General features: G+C 40.2%; 1 protein-coding gene across 3 annotated transcripts; it reads left to right on the top strand.

Annotated features, from left to right (window-relative positions):
• Positions 1-507: 507 nt before the first annotated feature.
• Positions 508-18,626, top strand: smoc2 (SPARC related modular calcium binding 2). Of its 3 annotated transcripts, none has more exons than XM_077730338.1 (13): positions 508-1,046; positions 6,457-6,619; positions 8,582-8,688; positions 8,795-8,894; positions 9,075-9,116; positions 10,711-10,791; positions 11,481-11,555; positions 12,806-12,992; positions 13,721-13,803; positions 16,871-16,970; positions 17,166-17,413; positions 17,607-17,644; positions 18,158-18,626. In XM_077730338.1, the coding sequence occupies exons 1-13, from the start codon at positions 972-974 to the stop codon at positions 18,179-18,181; spliced, it is 1,323 nt and encodes a 440-aa protein (XP_077586464.1). In that variant the 5' UTR covers positions 508-971; the 3' UTR covers positions 18,182-18,626. The 3 variants fall into 3 exon arrangements, with proteins under 3 accessions (XP_077586464.1, XP_077586465.1, XP_077586466.1); XM_077730339.1 differs by having other exon boundaries at positions 10,744-10,791; XM_077730340.1 differs by lacking the exon at positions 10,711-10,791.
• The last annotated feature ends 3,625 nt before the right edge of the window (positions 18,627-22,251 follow it).

Genomic DNA, 22,251 nt, shown 5'->3' on the forward strand with positions numbered 1-22,251 from the left:
GTTTATGGGAACAAGACCGGTGTATTTCTGTTTATATTCATTGTGATTTGGTCAATTAAATGTGTGTTAACATTGAATTAATGTATAAATGTATATATTCATAAGCATACATACTTTAAAGTACAATATGTATGATTAATAAAAAAATAGAGGTTTATTTGATAAAAATTGTCACTTGGCCTTGTTGCTCAATGCTTATGGTGCAAAGCTTGTAATTGTACATGTTATTCACGTGGTGGCGCAACAGTAACGATGCGATCTTTTAGCAGCATTTTCAGTTTACAATCTGCAACATTGCGTGTGAGGGCTTTGCCTAAGGGCATCCAAATGCCTGCCGATGATAATAAGTATAATATTATTTCTTGATTTCAAAAATGAATCATAAAAAGTGAACAAGGTGGGCGGAGGTATCAATTGCTGACCTATAACTACTGTAAACAACACTCCTGATACTTTTTTTTTTACCTCATACATTTTTCTTTTTGTTTCTCTTTTGAAACTATACAGGAAACTCGAGAAGGACAAGATTATCTGACGCTTTTTTTTTTGCTCCAATAAACTTGATCTACCCCCCACCCCAACACTCCCACCTTCTCAAGTGGAGGTGCTGCGTCTGTCTGCAAAACGTTGAAGAAGGGGGTGTGGAGGAAAAGTCGGATTAGAGAGAAAGGAGAAGTAGAAGACACGCTGAGGGAGCAAAAAGCCTCCGAAACACAAAACTTCATCACACTGACTTCAACAAATCAGAGCCGCTTTGGGTCAAGTACAGCAGAGCCGGATTTCTCTTGTTTTTTGGACGAGAACTCCAGATTTTTTTTAGAATTCAAGTTTTTTTGCAAACCTCTTTTTTGGGAGAGTTTTGTCTGTTGAGGGGATTTTCGAAAACCTTCGATTGCTTTGCCCAGACAGGTGTGCGTCGGGGCTGTGCGTCATTTGGACGGCGTTGCCATTGCCTGCCATATTGCGTCAGGATGCGCGTCTGTCCTCTGCTGGCCTTCCTGTGTCTTCTGAGCGCAGGACACGCTCAAAAGTTCTCCGCTCTCACGGTAAGAAGAAGTGAAATGCCCGCTTGAAATGTGCGTTTAATTGCCTAATTGGTGCCCAAAGGGAAGGAGTGACCCTTTTTTCCCTCAGAAACCATTCATCACCCTTTGTCTGTTTTGTGTTAAAAATGCATTGTTCCCTTGAACCAATGTGTTTTACGATTGGAAAGTTTGGGGTTTCTGTATTTAGTGTTTCAGTGATTTATAATAGGCTGCCTTGTGATTTGCCTGTTGCAAATGTATCTGTCTACCACCACATAAATGGCGTTTCTCTTTGTCCCCTTTTCTGAAAAGACTGCTTTTCCAGACCTTCAAAACTATCAAATATTATGATATAATACAAAAAAAGACATTTCTATGCTCAAACCAACCATTTTGAAAGCATCCATCCCATCCTGGTAAATTCTTTCGTTCTGATAACATTGGATTTAGTACTTTTTTCCTTTTTTTGGCAATGTTTTGGTAACATTAATCTCATTTGAGAAAAATGTTGCATTGCTTAATAGTAGCAACGTGCCAACTGTGCCCAAGGTCATTTTCCCCCCTAAAACTCCATTGCAGATTGGGAAAAGTTATAATTACATTAACAAAAAAATCATGGTCATTATCAAGTGCATGTACAGGAGCAGAGTGGAATGTGCTCTGTCAGAGTCCTTCCTGATTTACAGGTTGATGTGACAGCTTCCTCCCCAGGTACCATTATTTATGTTCCTGCCCAAAATGCCTTAATATCCAGTTGGACACAAATGACCATGAGTTGTTAACCTGCGGGCGTAGGGTCGGAGATCCTCTCTCCCGATGACACGCTGGAGTTGTGGAATGTGGGAGGAATTGTTGCATGAGCAGATGCTCTTCTTAATTCTATCCATTTCCTTTACATTGAGATTTTCTCGCTCTGTTAAGTGAGTTAAACTCATTCCACAACAAGTCTATGCCAAACTTCTCCACTGCGGTTCTTTGCTGGCTTTTTATGAAAATAGCACATGGCAAACTCGATTTATTTTCCGCAGTGTATTGTTTGAATGACACGTGAGAGGCGGGTGGCTTTCCTGAAAATGCATATTTGAGGTCAAACAAGAGGGTAAACCTATGCGACATTTGACTTGAATTTCCATGAGAACCATGTTGTTGGCCAAGGCATAGTGTGTGAAGAGATTTACTCACATTAACACGCTCTTTTCAAAAACTTGAATTGTTCTCACACTTATGGGCTCCATTGGCCCCCATGATTTCATTCAATGGTGGGCCTTTTCCCAAGAGATTTTTTTTTTACAGAGGCTTTTCCTCATCATTACTCTTTCTTTTGAGCATCTTTCACCGCAATTAAATGCACTTTCCTTTGATTGAGTTAGTAGCCGGGTTTAAGGCTGTCACTTTCTTCCCCTTCCACTACGCTTGAAACTAATGATCCCGTAGCATCCGACCGACCACTCAGGAAACTCCCGCCAAGGGCGCTCAAGACGTTTCCCCTCCGCACTCAGCTGGGGCCCCCATTGACCCTGAGAGGCTATGGTGTGAGGGGCCTCTCGGGGCATTGGAAGTAGGGGCCCCTGAGCCTAAAAGGCCCTTATGAGCCTACAATGTGCTCACTGCTGGAAGCTCGCCTCCTCCGTACGCCATTCAGGGCCACAATGCTGTAGAGTTCCAGGGAGATAATTGGATTGGATTTTTATACACTCCACCTGTCTTGCCCTTTCTTGATTCTTGGTTTCCTGACATGTTGTGGTATTTTCCAAGCAAATGTAACTGGTTGGACAGATCATAAAAGTGTATTTTAAAGTAAGAAAGAGAAAGTGCAGCGTTAATTAATGTAGAAATCGACTGATTAGTTGCAGATTGCATTCTATCGTTAATGGTATTGATAATTTTTTTATTATAAGGTATTTTATCAGTCTGGTAGATTTCTTTGGGGCGCGGAATCCTCGAGATTTTGTTTTAAATTATAGTTCCCCCATTTCCTTCATATTACTCTTTACGTATGTGTTTTATAATGGCAAGTTCAAAATGAACTACGACAGCCTGGCACCCTCTACTGGCTAATTTGTAAAATTCCTTTCCTTTCTGATCAGTGGACGAATAAAGTAGTAACAATTTTAATACTGAATTAATTAGAGTTATTAATCAGCTATTTATTTCTTACTTTGTAGTAAATTTGGGGTGCTTCACTTCAAAGTCATCTTTCACTCTTTAGGGTTTTTGCATAAGGTGATGGAATAAGTAAAGGACATAGCGTAGGCTCTGCCTCCCTCATCCATCATCGCCAACCAAATGCAAAAAAATGGGGCCACTTTTAGAGGAGCTCTGAAGAATATTTATCAGTCTATTTGAAAGAGTATTGATGATTGTGGGTGGTTGATTTCATGGCTGGCTTGCTTCTCATTGCTGTTTTCTTGGAGCTTTATCATAAACTCGCAGACACTTGGCGCTAGGCTGCGTGCCGCTCGGGGGACCTCCAAGAGGATGCGGCTTTGATGAATGAATCTGTTTGGGTTGTCGGGCTGTTGGCTGGCACAGAGAGATAATGACAATAGTCGTCTTGTACGGGCAATGGGGTGGCTTGGAAAGGCTTGGAAAGGTTTGGAGCCCACCATCGTAGCTTGGTTGGAAAAACATTGTATTGTGCGGGGAAACTGTTTTTTTATCTGTTTGAAAGGATGTAAAAAGATGAATGTGGATAATAATTGTCAGTGAAGCTTTTTGGTCACACTATGTCAGTCGACCCATATGAATGTTTAACACATTGGCTGACCTTGATGGTGTTTGTTGTGCAGTCCATTTTTAATTGGAGGGATCGCCCCTCCTCGCAGTCAAAAAGGATTGGACGCCATGGTCTTGAAATTAGGGCTGGCTCGAATCATTTTTCGTATTTCGATAGTCTGTGAACCATTTGGAAATTGCAGAAATTCAAATCTATGTTGTCAGTTTGTAGGAAATTCATCCTTGTTTTATTGTATTCGTTTGTTTACAGCATATCTTATCATCTACTTTTATTTTAAATGGGTGGAAATGTAAAATATTCTTGAATTAATTATTAATGTATTTTTTTGGCATCTTTTAATACGAACAACACGGGAAAAAAACAGTAAATGTTTTATTTTAGTTCATTTTTGTGAGTATTCAGTTTGAATGATTAGCAATTATTTTTATGTCAATTTCATTTTTAATATCAATGCAAATGATGTTCTTTTGTGGATCATCTGGCCATTAGTTTGACAGTTGTGGATTGAGGGAAAAAAATTGGACTGGTTCCGTATTGGAGCACCTGTTCAAAAAAAAGTAAAAAGATACCAGTAACAGTTGAAAGAGAACTATAATAACCTTGTTGCATAACTCTGGCATATTAAAAATGGAATGCCGTTAAAAGACGGAGAACAATGTTGCTATTCTCACTCGCAATTTGCTTGCCTTTTAAGCCGAGACTTTCATTTTTGTCGCGGACAACATGAGATACTTCTGGTTTCCCAAGAAGGGGCCGTAATGCCCACCAACACTTGGAAATATTACACTCATTGGTTACCATTCATGGCGTTACGTTTTGACTTGAATGATCATCACTGAACCTGCAAGTTTAAAATATAATAATTGTTTTGTGGATAACTATAGTCCCAAAAACACAACATAACAGTAAAAATTATAAAATACATATATAAGTTGCAGTCCCAGCCAAATTATGAAAAAAAACGTGACTTATAGTCCAGCAAAGGTTTTAGATGGTTGCATTTTGTTCCTATCCGTCCCTTATTTATCTATTGCATCTTTGTCACCAACAAGAAAGAAATGGTGGTTGTCAATGGTTGATTGATGATTTTGTGGCATCATTAGTCTTCATTTTGTCTCCACCTCTTGATCTCTTGCAGCTTTGTGGAAAAAAGGGGGGAAATGGGCATATTCATAAAAAATGATTGGCTTTAAGCATATGAATTCAATCACATCAATAACAACTCCTCTTCCGGTGTGTTTCCACGGGCTTCTTAACTCCGGGAGGATTTATGGGCCAGGTTGACAGGATGGGCTCAACCCCCACGCGCACACCTCCAGCCCAAGGCGACATTGAGCCCCCTCGCCTACCCCCTTTCCAGGTGCAGCGTAGCCCTCCAGCCTTGCTCGTCTGAACACTGGAAGTTGCCACCAAACGCCATCATCCTTCACTTGATTTGTAAGGCGTCAGAAGCAACAAGTTTCTTTTATTGCTATTCTTATGTGCATAGCTTGTTGAAAACAACAAATTGAAGAAAGGTTCTTCTTCCAATAACCTCCCTTTGTACGTTCTGTGAATTTCTCCTTTTGTGCAAATGTTCTCTCAGAAAAGCATGTTTATGAAGGGCAGGTGTTTAAAAAGATACCAAATATGATTGAAACTTGCATCTGCATGTTGTTTCTTGCATTATAGTTTTTTTTACAGAAGGTGAATCATGCTTTTTGAAAGGCAAATCCTCACACTGTATTAACACAAAGATCCCTGCCATCTATTTGATGGAGCCACTCAATCATCCCATGTCTTTTTAGTCCTTGTAGCAGTCACAGTTGGTTGACACCCCCTTCACCACCGCTCCCCTATTGTGTGGCTTGGCCAAAGGGGTTTCAAACCACGCTGGTTGATACAATGGTGGCATTGACACAGGTGATCCGATGCGTTCAGGTCGTAGTCGCTGTTGTCATGTTCCTCTTTTCATGCCTGAGTAGCGACTCCAGGTGCAGACTTTGACAAAAATTGCATTTCCATCAAGAGCGAACATACCCTGAGAGGACTTTTTTGTAACGTTTTGTTGTGTGTCTGGAAAAATGTTAAAAAGTGCCCTTAAATTGAGTGATTAATGTTGTATTCTGTATAAATGTTCATGTTGGACCACCAAATGTATTATTTAAAGTACCAAAAGTACTAATTCAAGCTGGATTTTATTCAAAATGTTGGATATGTGCTTCAAATTATCAATCTTGGGTGAGAATCCGACATAAAAATCTTGCTTACCTACTCTTAATTGTCATCAATTAAATAGATCTTGTGAACCAAAGCAAAGCTAAAGGATTTATCTTCAATCTCTATAATTGTTCGACTTTCTTATTACAACATTTGAGGTCAAGACGCAAAAATAGAAATGAAAAAAAAAACGCAATGTACACCGTCAACGAACTCCTCTGCCTGATAGATCTTTTTTTACCTGCTTTCTCAAACATAACACATTGATGACGAATCCCATTTTAGACTTTTTTAAAAGCCCGCACATTTAAAGGGACATGCAATACCTTTTAAAACCATTTATACCAGGTATACGTCCCTTTTTCAATTCTTCTATCATCACTCCGTTGCTTTAAAAACAAAAATAGATCTTAAACTTCCCGAGTTAAGGATTGAAATCTGACTAAGTGCATCCCTGCCATTCCTAATTCCCTTTTTATCTTCTTTTCATGACAGTTCCTACGAGTGGATCAGGATAAAGAGTGCAACATGGAATGTAGCAGAGCTCCTCGCAAACCCTTGTGTGCCTCAGACGGCAGGACGTTCACATCTCGCTGCGAGTTCCTTCGAGCCAAGTGCCGCGACCCCCTGCTGGAGGTCATCCGAGGGCCATGCAAAGGTCGGGTCATGAGTCACGCTTCATCGCCGCCTGATGCTCTCAAATGCACGCAGGGGGTCGCCGGGGAAAATTTCTGGGTTAAATTCATTTCAGCATAATTGATTCTTTGAGTGCTGGGAGGACAAGTGGGCTTGACGTGGGGAGAGTGCGTGGGAGGCTTGGCGATGGCGGACGGCTTTCGGAGTCTCACGTTGGCATTGGAGAGACGTAGATGGAGTGCAGAGTTGTTCACCCGATTCCTTCTCTGTTTGTTTTAACTTCGCTGGATGCACTCAGTTCATCAATAAGGGCTTGTGTTTGACTGTTAGTCGGTCTTAAATCACCATGGGCAGTTCGTGAGTGTTTTAGGAGAAGTGCATTCTTATTTGAATCGTGAACTCAGTGCCGTCGAGCACATTTTTAACACGTGAGCAGCCTCTGACGGTGATAGACCTCCAAGTTAATGGAGTGGACGTTAAGATGAAATACTATTTGAACAGTTCAAAAGTTAAATCTGGAAGGTAAACTTACAATTACTACTTGCTACAATTGTTACATTTTATCCTTCACATCAGAAATAACCAGCAGACAAATGATAAAAGGGACCACCTGAGTTTCTGAGTGTACATTACGTGAGAACAAATAAAATAACAAAACACAAGGAACAAAAAGAGTATACTTTGAAAAATGAGCCAAAATTAGTCTGCTTTATAGAAAGATTTAATGAAAAGTTAGATCAAATGAATGTCCTCACGTTTTCATAAAATATTTAGCCTTGATTTAATGTCTAACTTTACCTAATGCAACTATGGAACTCCATATAGACAAAATAAGATGTTTTTTTAAATTGATTTATTCAGTTAGAGTTAAGAATTAAGAATATGCAACTCTAATAGTACTCTGATGCAACTCTAATAGTACTCTGATGACATGAAAAGCAAAACAAACAAACAAAAATGCATGAAAATGTTCCCAACAACAGTCACAGTTACAGACAGTCATTATTGCCAAGTGCTGATAGCTCTCTAAATTTGCCATCTCAATACTATCCCACAATTTTCTGACACGTCACCATTTAAGACGACACAAAGTATTTGTCAATGTAAATCAATGTCTCATTTGATAGAGAAACCTTTTGCATAATTGAATGCCCATGCTGGGTTTCCATGGGAACACCTTCTAAACAGACATCTGGATGGAGAGGATTCCAGCCAGGAAGCTGAAAGAAGCAAAAGTCCATGAAAGTCGTATTGTATGTGTCAAAAACTCTGGGTGTGCAAGAGTTGAGACCCCCGTCTGCTTTTGGGATGACAGGGGTGAAAGGAGCAAGGAGCAGGGAGCTGCATTCATATTAAAAAGTGAAAGGAGACAGAAGGTGAGCCTTCTGTCTCCTTTCACTTTCTGACTTAAAAGCACAAAGATGGCGAGACGGAATTACATTTGTTTTCTATAACTGAGCCGGAATGAATCAAGTCTCCTGTCATTTTTTCCATTCAGCTCTTTTGGGTCAAAGCCCCCTTTGGAGAAGAAAGATACTTTTGGGATTTTCCAGAAGATAGAACAGTAGTAAAGCTCCTTAATTCCCTATTTTCCCTCCATCACCTTGCCCCTCAATTCCCAAGTGGCAGTGACACGAAATCGACCAGAACGCTCGACTTTGTCCGACCGTTTCTTTGATCCGCGTTGAACCGCGCCAACGACTTGCTGCCGTGTGACCAAACGAATCAATTTTTTTTGCATGAGTCATTGTTTTGATGGCTGCGACCGACGGGCATTGCGTGTCACACCAAGTTAGCATTAAAGCATCACTGAGAGTTTAAACAGATGCCCTCCGTTGGCCAATAGGAATTCAGATTGAACCCGTTGGCCGCCAACGACGTCGCCAGCCGTCCAGTTCGTTACAATTAGAAGTAATAAGACTGTAGGTCGATCTTGGCTGCCTGCAATTAGTCGTGATTGTGATGGAATGTGGTTTTCCAACAGATACGTCCAGATGCGTAGCAGAGAAGAAGTACACGGAACAACAAGCCAAGAAGCTTTTCCCTCAGGTTTTTGTGCCGGTATGCAACCCTGATGGCACATACAGTGAGGTAATTGAGTACATGTTAAGTGGGGGGAGTGAGGGATTCACATTTCAACGTCTTTATTGATTTTTTTGTATATAATGATACTCTTTTTGTTTTGAATTTTGAACAGGTACAATGTCACAGTTACACTGGCTACTGTTGGTGCGTCACCCCAAATGGAAGGCCAATCAGTGGCTCAGCCGTGGCCAATAAAAAGCCTCGATGCCAAGGTAGGAACAACCTTTTTGTTATTTTTACCATTTATTTAATACATATTCTAATGTCATTTTTCTACTTGTCTTTTTTGGGGAAAATGTTACTCCATGCACAAGCAATTTCTGATCCTTGACTGTCATTGTGTGAGGAATATTTTGAAGTAGTTTGTTCAATTCAGGGTTTTGCTTTTATAGGATCAAAACAAGAACGGGCTACCACAAGAGAGCCGGGAAAAGGTGAGAATTCAATATTAAACATTATCAAGTCTTTGCCAGAATCTTTTTTTCTTCTGAAAGTGATACAAAATCTGTCTTTTCAAATTCCCCCATTCATATCCTGTTTATATTCTAAATCAAATCTGTTACTGATTGAGACACTTGAGTAGAGCAATTTTCACCTCATTTTGATGATGATTTTTAAACGATCCCTCTGCTCAAACATGCTCTTTTTTACCGACTCATCTCAACAGCTTTGATTAATGATTTCAAACTGTGCCCGGTTGCATTTTCCAAAAACAAAGAAACGTTAACACGTTATTCTTCACCCTAATTTAACTTTCAACATGTATCATCTTCCAGCCACCGCAAGTTTCCCTTCCTGTTCCAATCCAAAATCTCTTGCTCTTAACTTTTTATGAGTTCATCTGCTTAACCGATGCAGTGAATAATTTGGAAAAAGCCTAATTTGAGGGTTTACAACTGAATTATGTTTTTATTGTGCATATAACCATGTATATCATTCTCGTTCTTCTTTTTAGGTATCATGTCAATCTGGGCGTGCTCCATTTATTACATTCACTTGCACGTCAAATAAAAATACTAACATTAAGAGAGCAAAATCAACTGTATATTTACAATGTGTCTACACTGAAGGAAAAAAATGCAGTCATTGCAGCAATATCCTGCAGAAAGCCATCAACATTAACGCATTCCAAGATGACTGCTGAAGTACTTTATCATCGGGGCATCGAAATGTCATTAAAAAACAAAATACTTTACCATAAACCCTTCTCTGCCGCTCAACTTGACAAATTTATTCACATGCTGGAAACACATGCATTTCATGACTGGCAAACAGCAGTAAATCTAATGCCGTACAACCACAAATTGCTCAGGGGTTTCCTGGCAGATGCAAAAAGAGGTGTTGCAGTCATGTAAAGGACCGCAAAGTAAAGATGCCTCATTACTGCTTGCTCATAAATCCCAATCCTAAATACACTTTTTCAGATGGCATTTCAATCCTTTACGGTAATGCGTAACTCAAGCTCGGAACTTTGCAAATGTTTCCACCGGTGAGGAAGATGAGAAGAAAATCCCATTGACTGCAAATGAGGAAGACTTTGTTTAAAGAAATAGGTTGACTCTTAATCCTTTGTTTGTGGAGCCGTCCAATTGGATGGTCCCGACTCACAAACTAACGTCTTTACTTACGGAGAATGAGTGAGGTTAACCACACCTACGGCCTAGACTTCACCCTCGGCAAGTCCAAACTTTTCGTCCCCGTCCTCGTCCACGCCAAACAAACAACGAGTTGGCTTCTCACGAAGTTCATTGTTTGCTTTATGACTTGGCCACCACCGCATTCTTTAACATTTGCCTTCCGTCCACTGCTTAGAATAAAAAGCCCAGGAAGAACAACGGAATAGTTTGCTCATGAAATCAATTCTGTCCCTTAGATCAATGATCCGGCATCTGGAGTCCAGCATATATGACCACTATCTTCTTTTCTTCCTCAGCCTCTACTTTTACTTCTGTCCTTCTTAACCGGGCAATGTGCAAATCTCATAAAAGTCATGTATCATATTTATCTGGTTTACTTTTGTAATTGTAGTCTCTTTGCAAATATTCTCCATTCTGAATGCAGATGAGACTGGTTTAGTGGTGGATCACCAACCGGCTGCAGATGAAGAAGGTGATTATTTATCAACACATGGATGGATAGTTGGTTGATTTTTCTTTTTTTAGCTAATACAAAGTTGACAAGTCTTTCAAACAAATATTATTAATTCAGTGGCTCACATTGGTGGCAAAAGTATAAACTAATGTTGTTATCTTTTAGACTAATTCAAAGTTTACAGGTCTTTCAAACAAATACTATTAATCCCATTGGTGGCAAAAGTTGAGCCAAATATGCTCCAAAAATGAACTTTTTTTTTATTGCCCACATATAAACTAATGTTGATATAGCATATGCTAATAAAATACAGTGAAAATTATTTAAACGGGGATTCTTTTTTATTTCAGGATGTGGGCATGACTTAAAAAAAAAACATTAGTCACAGAGGGACTACTTGGTGACATTTTAATCTCTGCAGTCAGACTTATTTTGAGTTCTTATTGACTGGCTAAAGTATCATTTTCTATAAATGTAAAGGCTTAATGACACTCACAGCCACAGTGCCTGGTTTACCTACCTCAGACTTTTAGTTATTTTCCAGCCATATATGTCAGATGTCGTTTACTTTTTGCAATTTGAGATCTGACAACCTTCAGGTCATTTTTACAGTCTGTGAGTTTTGGATGCATTACAATTGGCTCAGATGATATATAACTGTATTTTCCAATTGATTTGTATAAAGCTGTTGTGGTGATTTCTTTCAGACATCATTTCCCAGTACCCCACGCTGTGGACGGAGCAGGTCCGCAGCCGGCAGAACAATAGAACCAAATCACCATGTGAGTTTAACTTAGAGATAATTGGGTGTTTGCAGACGTCAACTGAAAGCGAGCTTTGTGTTTTCCTGCAAATTTTTAGAGAGTAATCATGGTTTGTGGCTACTCTTGAGGACTGATCAGAGTCAGGGGGAGCTGAAACCAGGACATTTTGGTGTTGGGAGTGTTCATGATGCTTTGGGGATCTGGTTCGCTTTGATTCTTTTTTGTTTTTTGTTTTTTTTACAGACTTTCCTTAATTACCAGCACATGGCACAAACACAGGATGTCCTATTCTTTTGGCTTGCTCCTTGCTGTTCGTTGATCTTAACACTCAGATCAGTTACAGCTTGGTCTTTGGGGAATTGTGTTTTTAAAATAATGTGTGCATGACTGCATTTGGGTATGAATCCCATTAGAATAATTTAAAACCAATTGGAGGGGAAAAAGCATGAGAAATGTTGGAATGATGGTTTTGATTAACATGCTCTCTTTGGGGGATTGAAAGCAGGAAAAAGCTTGACAAAAGCGAGCACATATGGAGGTCGTGGAGCAAGAAGAGTCTGTTAAGATGGGCAGAAGGGATTTCATTCTCTTTTCTGTGTGAAAAGATTTTATTTGGAAGAAAACAAAGCTAGAATACAGCAATTGTTTGCAATCATTGAAGGATAAAGATACGATAGCTTCTGTTGTTGAGTTAAAAATGTCTCGTGAGGATCTGCAAAACTGAAGATTAGATCGCGTTGGGACTTTTGGGACACAAAGTCCATTTTTGGTGATCAAATTTGTCTTAAGGAAAGAATAAAATGCAGGGAAGAACTTCATTTCTCAAGTGATTGTGAACATATTTATCCAGGCTAGTGTACATTACAGTATATATGTGGATGCAATTCTTTAGAATTTTGTCTTGTCTGTTTCTCTTTCTGTCATAGAGGATTACTGAGTTTTTAAATATTTACATGACTTGTGACAAAAGGTGCTATGCTCATATGCTATTAGTCCATTAATTTCTGTAAACAGTGCCACTTGGGAGAGGGGTTAGTAATGGTGGCCTGCCACTGCTTTTTCTTCCAATGCTTCAATTTGGACTGTGAGAGCTCCAAGCTTAGTTTTATTGTGTTATATTATGTTTAAAATGGTGTCAAGCAGATGTGGTCAGACTTGAGGCTACAGTAAATTCATGCTATAAAACCCACTTTGCTTCCAATTGAACCTGCAATTATACGGATATGTTTTTTTGTGACTGTAATGCTTCTGTGATCTTCCTCTTGCAGCCTCATCATGTGACCAAGAACAACAGTCTGCACAAGAGGAGGCGAGGCAGCATAAAAATGATGCCGTATTTGTTCCAGATTGCGGCCAAGGTGGACTGTACAAGTCAGTGCAGTGCCACCCATCTACGGGCTATTGCTGGTGTGTCCTGGTAGACACTGGGCGGCCCATTCCTGGGACTTCCACCAGGTAATACAAATGACAAAAAACAGTGGCAAATTTGGTAAATTTTGCCAATTACTCTTATATCGCCGCCACATAGTTTTGTAGAATAATAATGAATTTACATAGGTGAGTCACCAATGCATACATGAATCCAAAAAGCTGAGAACTTTGCGCTTGATGGATTTAATATCTCTGCTGACGAGGAAGCAGGGGTCATTCGGGCTGACCTGGTGCACCCACTGATGTACATGGTTACTAGCGCACATGCCTTGTTATCAGATCAACACAAATCCAGGCAAAGTGCCAGAGAGTGCATTAGCAAACGCACAAGTGTGGATTGTGACACTTCTCTTGACTTGTCCCAGGCCAGTTTTTGGCCCACTCGCAGAGTAAAATCTGTGAAGGCTTCCTTGTGTCCCACGCTCCCTGTCTGCCGTTAAATTTCTCCTTGTCACGTTCACCTATCCCAGCCAACTACGGGCACTTTGAATCGGTACCCAGCCAATCACAGAGCACAAGGAGACGGGCAACCATTCACACTCATACTCATACCAAGGGGCAATTTTGAGCGTTCACCCAGCCTCCCCTGGACCGACCTGGGATGGAACCCTCGACCCCACAGCAGCGCTAACCACTCATCCATTGGGCCACACAAACATATTACCGTCTCAAATGATAACAAATGTTTCTATGATAAATTTCACTAAATAAGTGTCCTGATATACCAAAAAAAAGCTGTTCTTGTGCCCAAGGTATGAACAGCCAAAGTGTGATGTCAGCGCAAGAGCACACCCAACCAAAGCAAAGGATCATTACCGAAGCAGGCATTTGCAAGGTAAGTTTTTGTTTTTTGTTTGCTTTTCTCAAAGCGCATGGGGAATTAGTTCAGGCATTGGCCTCCAGCTGCTGCCACCCATCCAAGGTTGTGATAACAATGGAAGCGTGTGTTTGCTGATATCATTAGCAGTGTTGGTTGAGGAAGCCCTTGATAAAGACTTGACAATTGCCAGATACTGCCCCTCCACGGTCAGTTAGCCAGGAGGCAGAGACGGGTCGGCGGGGATTCATCTCCACTGGCATGTGGAGATGGAGGATAGCGGGATGAGGCCAGATAGGAGATTGAGGAGAAGCAGCAGGGGAGAGAGCAAGAGGTAATGGATCATGGGATGCAAGAGACAGGCAATGATAAACAGCGTAGATAACACAATTAAAGGTGGGAAAGAACGTTGTCAGGCTGACTTTTAATTGGAAAGTTCACATGAAGTTCTCTAAAAGACATTAACAAGGTCCGGCCCAAAGCAAATGCCAATTGTGATTCAAATGGGACAGTCTTTAAAATAATGACCGTAATCTGCTTCAATGATGTTGTTTCTCTCTGATTGTTGTGTATACAAACATTATCACCTCCTTCTCATCATTCAAATGCATATGGATGTATTTCATTGTATCTTCTTTTACACACACAGACACCTAAAAAAATCTGAAAGAATAATATAGAAATTATAGCTTTCAGGTGCATAAACCAAATCATAGTTTGAGGCACTTGGCAGTGTAGTGGCTCAGTTTTGTGTGCATGGTAAACATGTTAATAATCCAGAAACGAATGCACAGAGCTTGCACTGTTCTTTCGTCCGCAATGTTTATGCAGCCGTACTCTAGACCAGACTTGGGCGCACTGGTCACAGGTGCTGCATTTTAGCAGCGGAGGAACTCTGGCTCGGCTCAAACTCGACCTATTTTGCCAACAAGTGTTACGGGCTGTCACAGATAAACACTGCATATGTCAGCAGATATTACTCATCTTTGTTGATGTTTGCCCTCATGCCCGTGAGCGACGAATGTTATTTATACACTGAACCTGCATCAAATTCCCAATTTGAAATACACCTGGGCAGTATAAAAATTTAGAAAAAAAACCACTACATCTTATTTTCTTTATGAGCAATTACATCATAGACTGTAAATGTGTATAAATCAAGTATAATTACAAATATTTACTTTCACATCCCTTTTCGTCCACTTGCTGTTGAAGCATTGGTGTTGAGAGGTTTATAGGGCGAGATGCGAAAAAGCAGTCAGAGTGGAAAGTAGTGTATATTTGACTTTCTTATGCTCGACATTAGGATCATGGAATACGTTTGGGGAAAGCAGTGGGAGTTGCTGACTTGCGTGCTGACAGGGCTGCGCCCCATGTGGTTCCATAAAATAACATTGCTTCTTATTGAAAGCAATGCACGTGTACATACATGCACTTATTGGCCAAGGTTTTTCAGCACGCAGCAGCTTGACAAATGGAGGCATTGGAACAGACGTGGGAAATAATCTCAATATGTGATGCCTTCTTGACATGAACTGTCAAACATGGGCATTCAAGGTAGAATCCTGAAAACAAAACCAGCCTCTATTTTGAAAGACAGCTGCTTAGGTAATGCTAAGGCAAACATCTGCTGCCAATAGAGGTAGAACCTCAGATGATCTGCACTTCATTTTAGCAGTAATACAAAGTACGGGTGTTCTTACAAGACGCAAACCGATTATATTAACATTATTTTTTTACTTGTAGCACCGTCAATGGGAGCCAATGAGTTTAGCAATGCCGGGCAAACCCACAATAGTATTTACATTTAGTTTTAAAGGAAAAAAATGTATATAAAAAAACATGGCATTGGTAAAGTTTCAGAATCTTCCAATACTACAAATATATTTTGAACAAATTAGAACAAATAAAACATTATTTCGAATCCAAAGTCCGTTTTTTGGTGTTTTTTTCAAAGGGTTGTTAAGAGTTCATTTTTATGGGAAACGTACTAGTTACGAGAAAATCGACATACAAGCTCATTCCTGGAAAGAATTACGCTTGCATCTCGAGATACCACTGTAATTGGTATCGGGAGGCGAAAAGTTGTAATATTGCAACACCAATGATAACCTAAAACTCACGTTGGGGGTCCGATTGTTAGAGTGTCTGGACAATTTGTCCAGAAGAGCGCCTGTTGCAACGTGCCATTATTTCTACTAAAACTTGAATACAACTAATCTACTCAATGTGTAAGGAAAAGCGCAATCGGACATGCATATTGTTCAACCTTGGACTAAAGATCCAATATTTGCAGGAGGTGGAGCAGAGGCATACTGTTGAGTCGCCACCTGTTAGAGAAGGGCCAAAGCATGCTATTATCTGAAACGCGGGAGAATCTGGCCCCGCAGGCTTGAGCCGTAAAAGGAAAAAGGGGGGAAAAAAACTACCAGGAAGAAAGCAGAAAGGAGTCTGAGTGTGAGAACGACGAGAGAAAAAGCCAAGAATTTTCAGACTTCTATAGCCTTCAGCTCTTCCACAATAACCTATTTGCCTCACTCTTAAAACTATATGGCCAAACAGACAATTACTATCATTTGGGTCATTCCACCCCAGGCTTGTTTTTAATTGCTCCCATTTAGCAGCATTACGTTTATTGACCAATGTCTGACTTAATTCTTGCATAATCCTGTCATTTGTCTATGCATCAGAGCTTGTCTGATTCAAGACTGGTGGGTCTACTAGGGAGAACACATATATATGTACAATGCGTGTGTGTGTGGACCTGTCAAAATTGCTCAGGGGCCTCATTGGTGATTGGCAGGTATCCTTTTCCTCCTCCAGATGAGGGAAGGGCAGACACTTTATGAGAAGGAGTTGGGAAGTGTTGGGATTTATTTTTCCTATTTGCTGTCTTCCATTCTCAAAACACATGGTTTCTTTAGTGTGACATAGCTCCCAAGTCATTTATTGGGCCACTGATGACAACAGTATTCCATATTTGGATGTTGTTTTGTGTTTATTGACATCCACTCGTTTTAGTCTGTGCTAACTATGTAATTTTCAAGATTGCATACTCATGCTCATTTTACCTTTTGGGTTTCAGGTTGTCCTGGTACAAAGAAGACAGAGTTCCTGACCAGTGTTCTGGATGCTTTATCGACAGACATGGTTCACGCTGTCACAGATCCAGCATCTGCCGGAAAGTATGAGGGTTTTTTTTCTCACTATTAAATAATTTCATCAACAAAAACTCCAGTTATCAAACACATACCAAAGTATTGAGCCATGAGCTTCACCATTTCCCATAAATTTGCTAAAAACATTTTTTTTCAAATGTCTTTAAAGGCGCAAAATGACATTGAATAGCTGAGCCGGGATCTAATGACCCTATCTTCTAGGGTGGTAGAGCCTGACCCCAACCACACTCTGGAGGAGAGGGTGGTCCACTGGTATTTTGCTCAGTTGGATAAAAACTCCAGCGGTGACATTGGAAAGAAGGAGATCAAACCATTCAAACGTTTCCTGCGCAAGAAATCCAAACCCAAGAAGTGCGTCAAGAAATTTGTGGAGTATTGTGACATCAGCAACGACAAAGCCTTGTCCCTGCAGGAGCTGATGGGCTGCTTGGGGGTGACCAAGGAGGAAGGTGAGCTCAGAAGTACCATTGTGTAAATCGGCATGATAAGCCTGAGAGGCCTAGCAACAGTAACTAAGTAGATTGGAGGTTGGAGAAGGGTCAGTTTGCACTTTTTGTAGACGGAAGGATTTGAGGAGGATTTGGCCTCACTATTTCCTCCTTGCAATGGTATTTAAAGTTTATGCCACTCTTTGTCTTGCAGGGGCCAAAACAGGAGAAGGATTATCTCCCACTAGACTTGTAAGTCAACTGCCAAATATTAAAATGCTCATTATAAAATAATGCTTTTTCCAACTCACAATGAATTGTAGAAATATAATAAAGATAATCCTTTTATTTGTTCTTGGGTTATCTGAAGCGCAAACAATTACTGACCTCAGCGATCTTTGACCTCTTTGCTAAATTAATCACCTCTTCCGTTTCATATTGCAAGAAATATACCCAGCAATTTTGTTAATAATCATCTTATTTGTGGTTCTCGAGTTATCCGGAGAACATATTTCTGACCTCTGTGACCTTTAGCCTAATTGTTCAGTTAATCACCTCTTCCATTCCGTATTGCAAACATATCCATCAAGTTTAATAATAAACAGAAACACAACCTTGACTAGGTTAGATCGGATTAGATAACTTTTTTCATCCCGTATTTGGGAAATTTCATTGTCACAGTAGCAAGAGGGTGAGAATACAGACACAGAAAAAGACATTATAGACAATAATATAGACTAATAGAGTTTTATTTTCTATCTGCAGCACCCCTCAAAGAAACAAGGCTAAAACAGCAATCGAGAATCCCTCTTCCATATGGAGATTCCGCCATGATCAATCGGCAACAACGGAAACCATAGTATTTGCACTTTGTACTTTAAGTAAAATGTAAATTCACTTTTTGTAGAAATAAGGTAGTATTTAAACAGACTGCTGAATCTGTGAATGTTGTAGTTAGCTCTTAATGCAAAAATTATTAACACATACAATGTATGTGTACTTTGAGTGTTTCAGTTGTTTTGGATGTTCGGTAATGTGCCCGCTTTCTATTTTGATATTTTCTTTCGTGTCGATGACTGATGTGTTGGTTGGTTTCACCGATTCCAACCATTCATTGGAATGTAGTATCTTTTCCCGTGTCATTAACGGCAGCTTGTTTCAAACACTAACCATGTGAAACATGCTCCAGATCCCCATGTATTCTTGTTTATTATGAATAAAGAGCTGTTTTATATTTATTTTGTTTTTGTACGTGTCTGGCCGACTGCTAATTGCACAGGGTTATATTTTTATGGGGGTCAATCTAATCCAATTAGACTTTTTTCTTTTACATTATTTACGCAGGTAACATTTTTTTGCAGTGCGTTCTGTTAATAAAACACCTTGTTGGCATAGTCCTAAGAAGCCAAGTGTTAGTCATACATAGCAAAGGTCGTGTATCATCCTACTTTGGAGACAGCTTGCCAAATCCCCCTGAGGCGAAGTTTTGGAATTGCTAAAAAAAAAAATGGACGGTCGTTACTTCTGCGCTCATCGCAGGCTTCCAATATAAATTGAAGATAGATGGATGGATTAATCCCAACAGGGCAGTAAGTGGCCTTTTTAAAATACGATGCCTGACCCAGTGTTCGTTTATGAATATGTGTATTTGCATAAGAGTTACTGACATGCACAAGGTTGAATGGACTCTTTCTTAAAGAATAACAGTCAGCTCAGAGCAGTCATGACATATTACACTGTGCTACATTGTTTCAGGCTGATTATGTGGGACGACTAAGTGCTAAACTGTGGCTTTTCACACAGAAAGTCTTCTATAGGCCAGGGGAATGGCCTCAACTTGACCTGTTAATTCAGTTTTAGCATCTAATTTAGGATTAACAAATTAGTCGCCTTTCTGTGTTATAATCCATTCCAAAGGTGAGGTTAAAGTCGGTCTGTTTCTCGAGATCTTTCAAGCTAAAAATCAAAGATCATAACACTTTAGAATGCTTTAATGCTTCGACATTTTTTTTTGACAGCTTGGTAACCTTTCAACTACTTCATTCCCAATTGAGTTTCTCATTTTTCTCAACGCCCAGAACAATATTTGCCTTCTCCAAACAGCCTTGTAATCTGCTAATGGAGGGTGCAACATCTGATTGTTTATACATAATTAGCTGTCAGCAGTTTTTCTTCAAACCACCTGTCGACTTGAGTTTTAGACGTCAACTTTGCTCACAAAGCCCCAGTCTTGTCATCTGTGACTCCTTCTCCGTTTGGGTTGAGATCCACATAAACACCTTTTACGAGTTGGCGGAGTGTCAAGATATGGTTACGTGTTCCCATGGTGGTTTGGACTCTTGCCTAAACCGATGGTGAAACTGAAGAAAACTCTCCATACTTTTTTGGCTCGCACAATTGGCAAGGTCTCCCCTTACCGGCTCTTCGGCCCCCTTTTTTTTCTCACCTCATTCCGTCAAACAAGCGCAAACAAACCCCTCGAGCACAGAGATACTATTGAGTGGGATTTGTGGGCACAGTTTGTGCGCATTAATGGACAAGAGCAAGCACCCGATTTCTACGCTGGCCTGCCCCGAGAGCAGTGGGCTCATGAAGAAATTACTGTCAAACACCATTGGGGCTTTAATGGCCCCTACCTTGACTGTTCACTGTGTCCTTTAGGTCCTCAGAGGGGCTCTGGTCTGTGGGTAAACAGTGCCAGCATAGCCTGGGACTCAGTACTCTTCAACCTGCCTACCTGCTTTGGCTCAAGTGGCCCGCTATCTGTTACAAGGTACATACTGGTAAATGTTCTTAATAATGTAGTTTTTAATGATATTGTCTTTTTCATATTAAGTTGAATATCTCAATGGGTTAACAACACCCACTTTAAATTACCTTTATGTGAAAAACAGTCGCTCAAAGTGTTGGATTGAGAGTCAAACCAACAATAACTGCAACTTTTTTGTTTTTAAATTATCGTTACTTGTTTAAAAAGTTGTAAGATTGTGTATATAAATACATCAACCACTTGAATTGTTCCATGTCACAAAGTTTATTCTCATTTTGGGTGAAAGTTCTCGTAAATGATTAGTCATCATTGGGATAGGATGTCGAAATTTTAGTTGACGAATATATCTTTGATTAGGAACGAACATTTCAATCTTATTTTAGCATTAGACTGTATGCATTTTTTTAACGTTTTCTCTAGAACATCAAGAGTTTCAGGATTACATATCTGGCTAGAATTAAGCCAGTAGGGAGCAGTCCCTATTCTCTATTGGCTTAATTCAATAGGATAATAAAAGAAAATGATACTGGATCTCTTAAACTATGTTTAACTAGACCACTGCTGCTAATGATATTTTTCTTTTTCTATTTAAACATTGCTTCGACAGTTAGAGGAACCCTCTTTCGAATTCATCGTGACTGTAACCCAGGGTGCCATAAAGGGGAGCGAAGTGATGTCGATTGCATGACCGACAGGCGCCTTAGAAAATAATATTTTTGGCTTGTTTTGAGTTTAAAGGCGCCCCAAATTCTTGACTGCTCCACTTATTGTATCTCGGAGCACAAAACGGCTTCCACCACAATCAAACCCCTTTGGGATGAACTAAGGCTGTAGACATACCAAGAATAGCCGTAGTTCACTTTCTTTGGATTTATATGTATTTTACATGTATATGTATTTTTCATTTTCAAAGAGAGGCGTCATTTGCTTTTATTGTTGAATTTTTGGGCAGATTAAAAGCTCATGGCCTGCCCGTTAGAGGATAAATTTGCACGTGGGAGGTTCTCGTCCTTTAATCTTATTCTGCCAGTGTCCAGCTTTGACATGTAGGAATATCCCAGTTAAGCCTGTCCGGTACTGAAAAAAAAAAGATATGAAGAAGGTGCAATGACGAGAAAGAGGAAGGTAAGGAGGTACATTGCGGGTACAAGAGGAAGGGGGGATGAATGTCGGGTCTAAACTCAAAGGATTAACGGGGTGACTTCTTCTCCGGAATGTTTCGATAGAAGCCAAGACCCGCCCACCCACAGCTGCCCACTGCAGACAGGTGCACGGCTGAGGTTAGGCCTGGTGGTATCTAGGTAGCAGATGATTAAGAGAAAAAAAGAACCATGCAAGATACACCTTGTCTTCAGATGCATTTTAGCATTGTCTTCTATGTGTGTTAATCTAGTCTTGCTCTCTGTACAGACAGGCAATTTTTCACTCAGCAAAATCAATTGGCCATGATTTATGTCTGGGAATTCCCTAAAACTTGCCCATGCTTGCGGTATGATATTGCAAGAAAGCAGGACATATTACTTCCGTAATAGTAAATATCCCAAAGTCTTGATTAGGTCCTCAAGTTGTGTCAGGTAGCAACAAAAGACAACAAACATTGACGCTGATCTACAACAATTCCATTCTATGAAGTTTGCAAAATCCCTCCCATGTGTGTCTTTGAAGCCGTTGGGATTCCTGTGGGTCGTGTGAGTGTGATTGTAAGATGTTTGATTGATAGAGGCTCTGTGAAATCTGACTCTTTGTTTTCATCTTCCTTTGGTGACCTGCCCTGTCATGTTTTCCCTGTTTTGAGAAGCAGGCAGTCTATCTAAACATCGGGTTAACACCAGCGGACAACACACTGCTCAGTCACTCTCTGAGAGGTTAAAGGTCACATGCCAGGGTCACTGTGGAATCCAGGTGGATGCTCTGGAGAAACATCACAGACTCGTGGATGGGCCTTATAACGTACATATAAGGATGATTTTCCGAATATTTCTTTAGAACTGAATACTATAGCAAACACAATGTGAACAACTTGGCTCAGGGTTCTCATAAATGAAGTTATTGGACGGTTCTGATAATGTTTTAGCTTTAGTTTTTATGC

The sequence above is a fragment of the Stigmatopora nigra genome, chromosome 12 (assembly GCF_051989575.1).
Source record: "Stigmatopora nigra isolate UIUO_SnigA chromosome 12, RoL_Snig_1.1, whole genome shotgun sequence".
In the NCBI taxonomy this organism is placed as follows: Eukaryota; Metazoa; Chordata; class Actinopteri; order Syngnathiformes; family Syngnathidae; genus Stigmatopora; species Stigmatopora nigra.

Excerpts from the sequence above, each read along its gene's own strand:
- smoc2 (XM_077730338.1), top strand. The coding sequence starts at position 972 with ATGCGCGTCTGTCCTCTGCTGGCCTTCCTGTGTCTTCTGAGCGCAGGA. Across the intron at positions 1,047-6,456 it reads AAAAGTTCTCCGCTCTCACG|TTCCTACGAGTGGATCAGGA; the intron begins GTAAGAAGAAGT and ends TTTTCATGACAG. Across the intron at positions 11,556-12,805 it reads CAATAGAACCAAATCACCAT|CCTCATCATGTGACCAAGAA; the intron begins GTGAGTTTAACT and ends TTCCTCTTGCAG.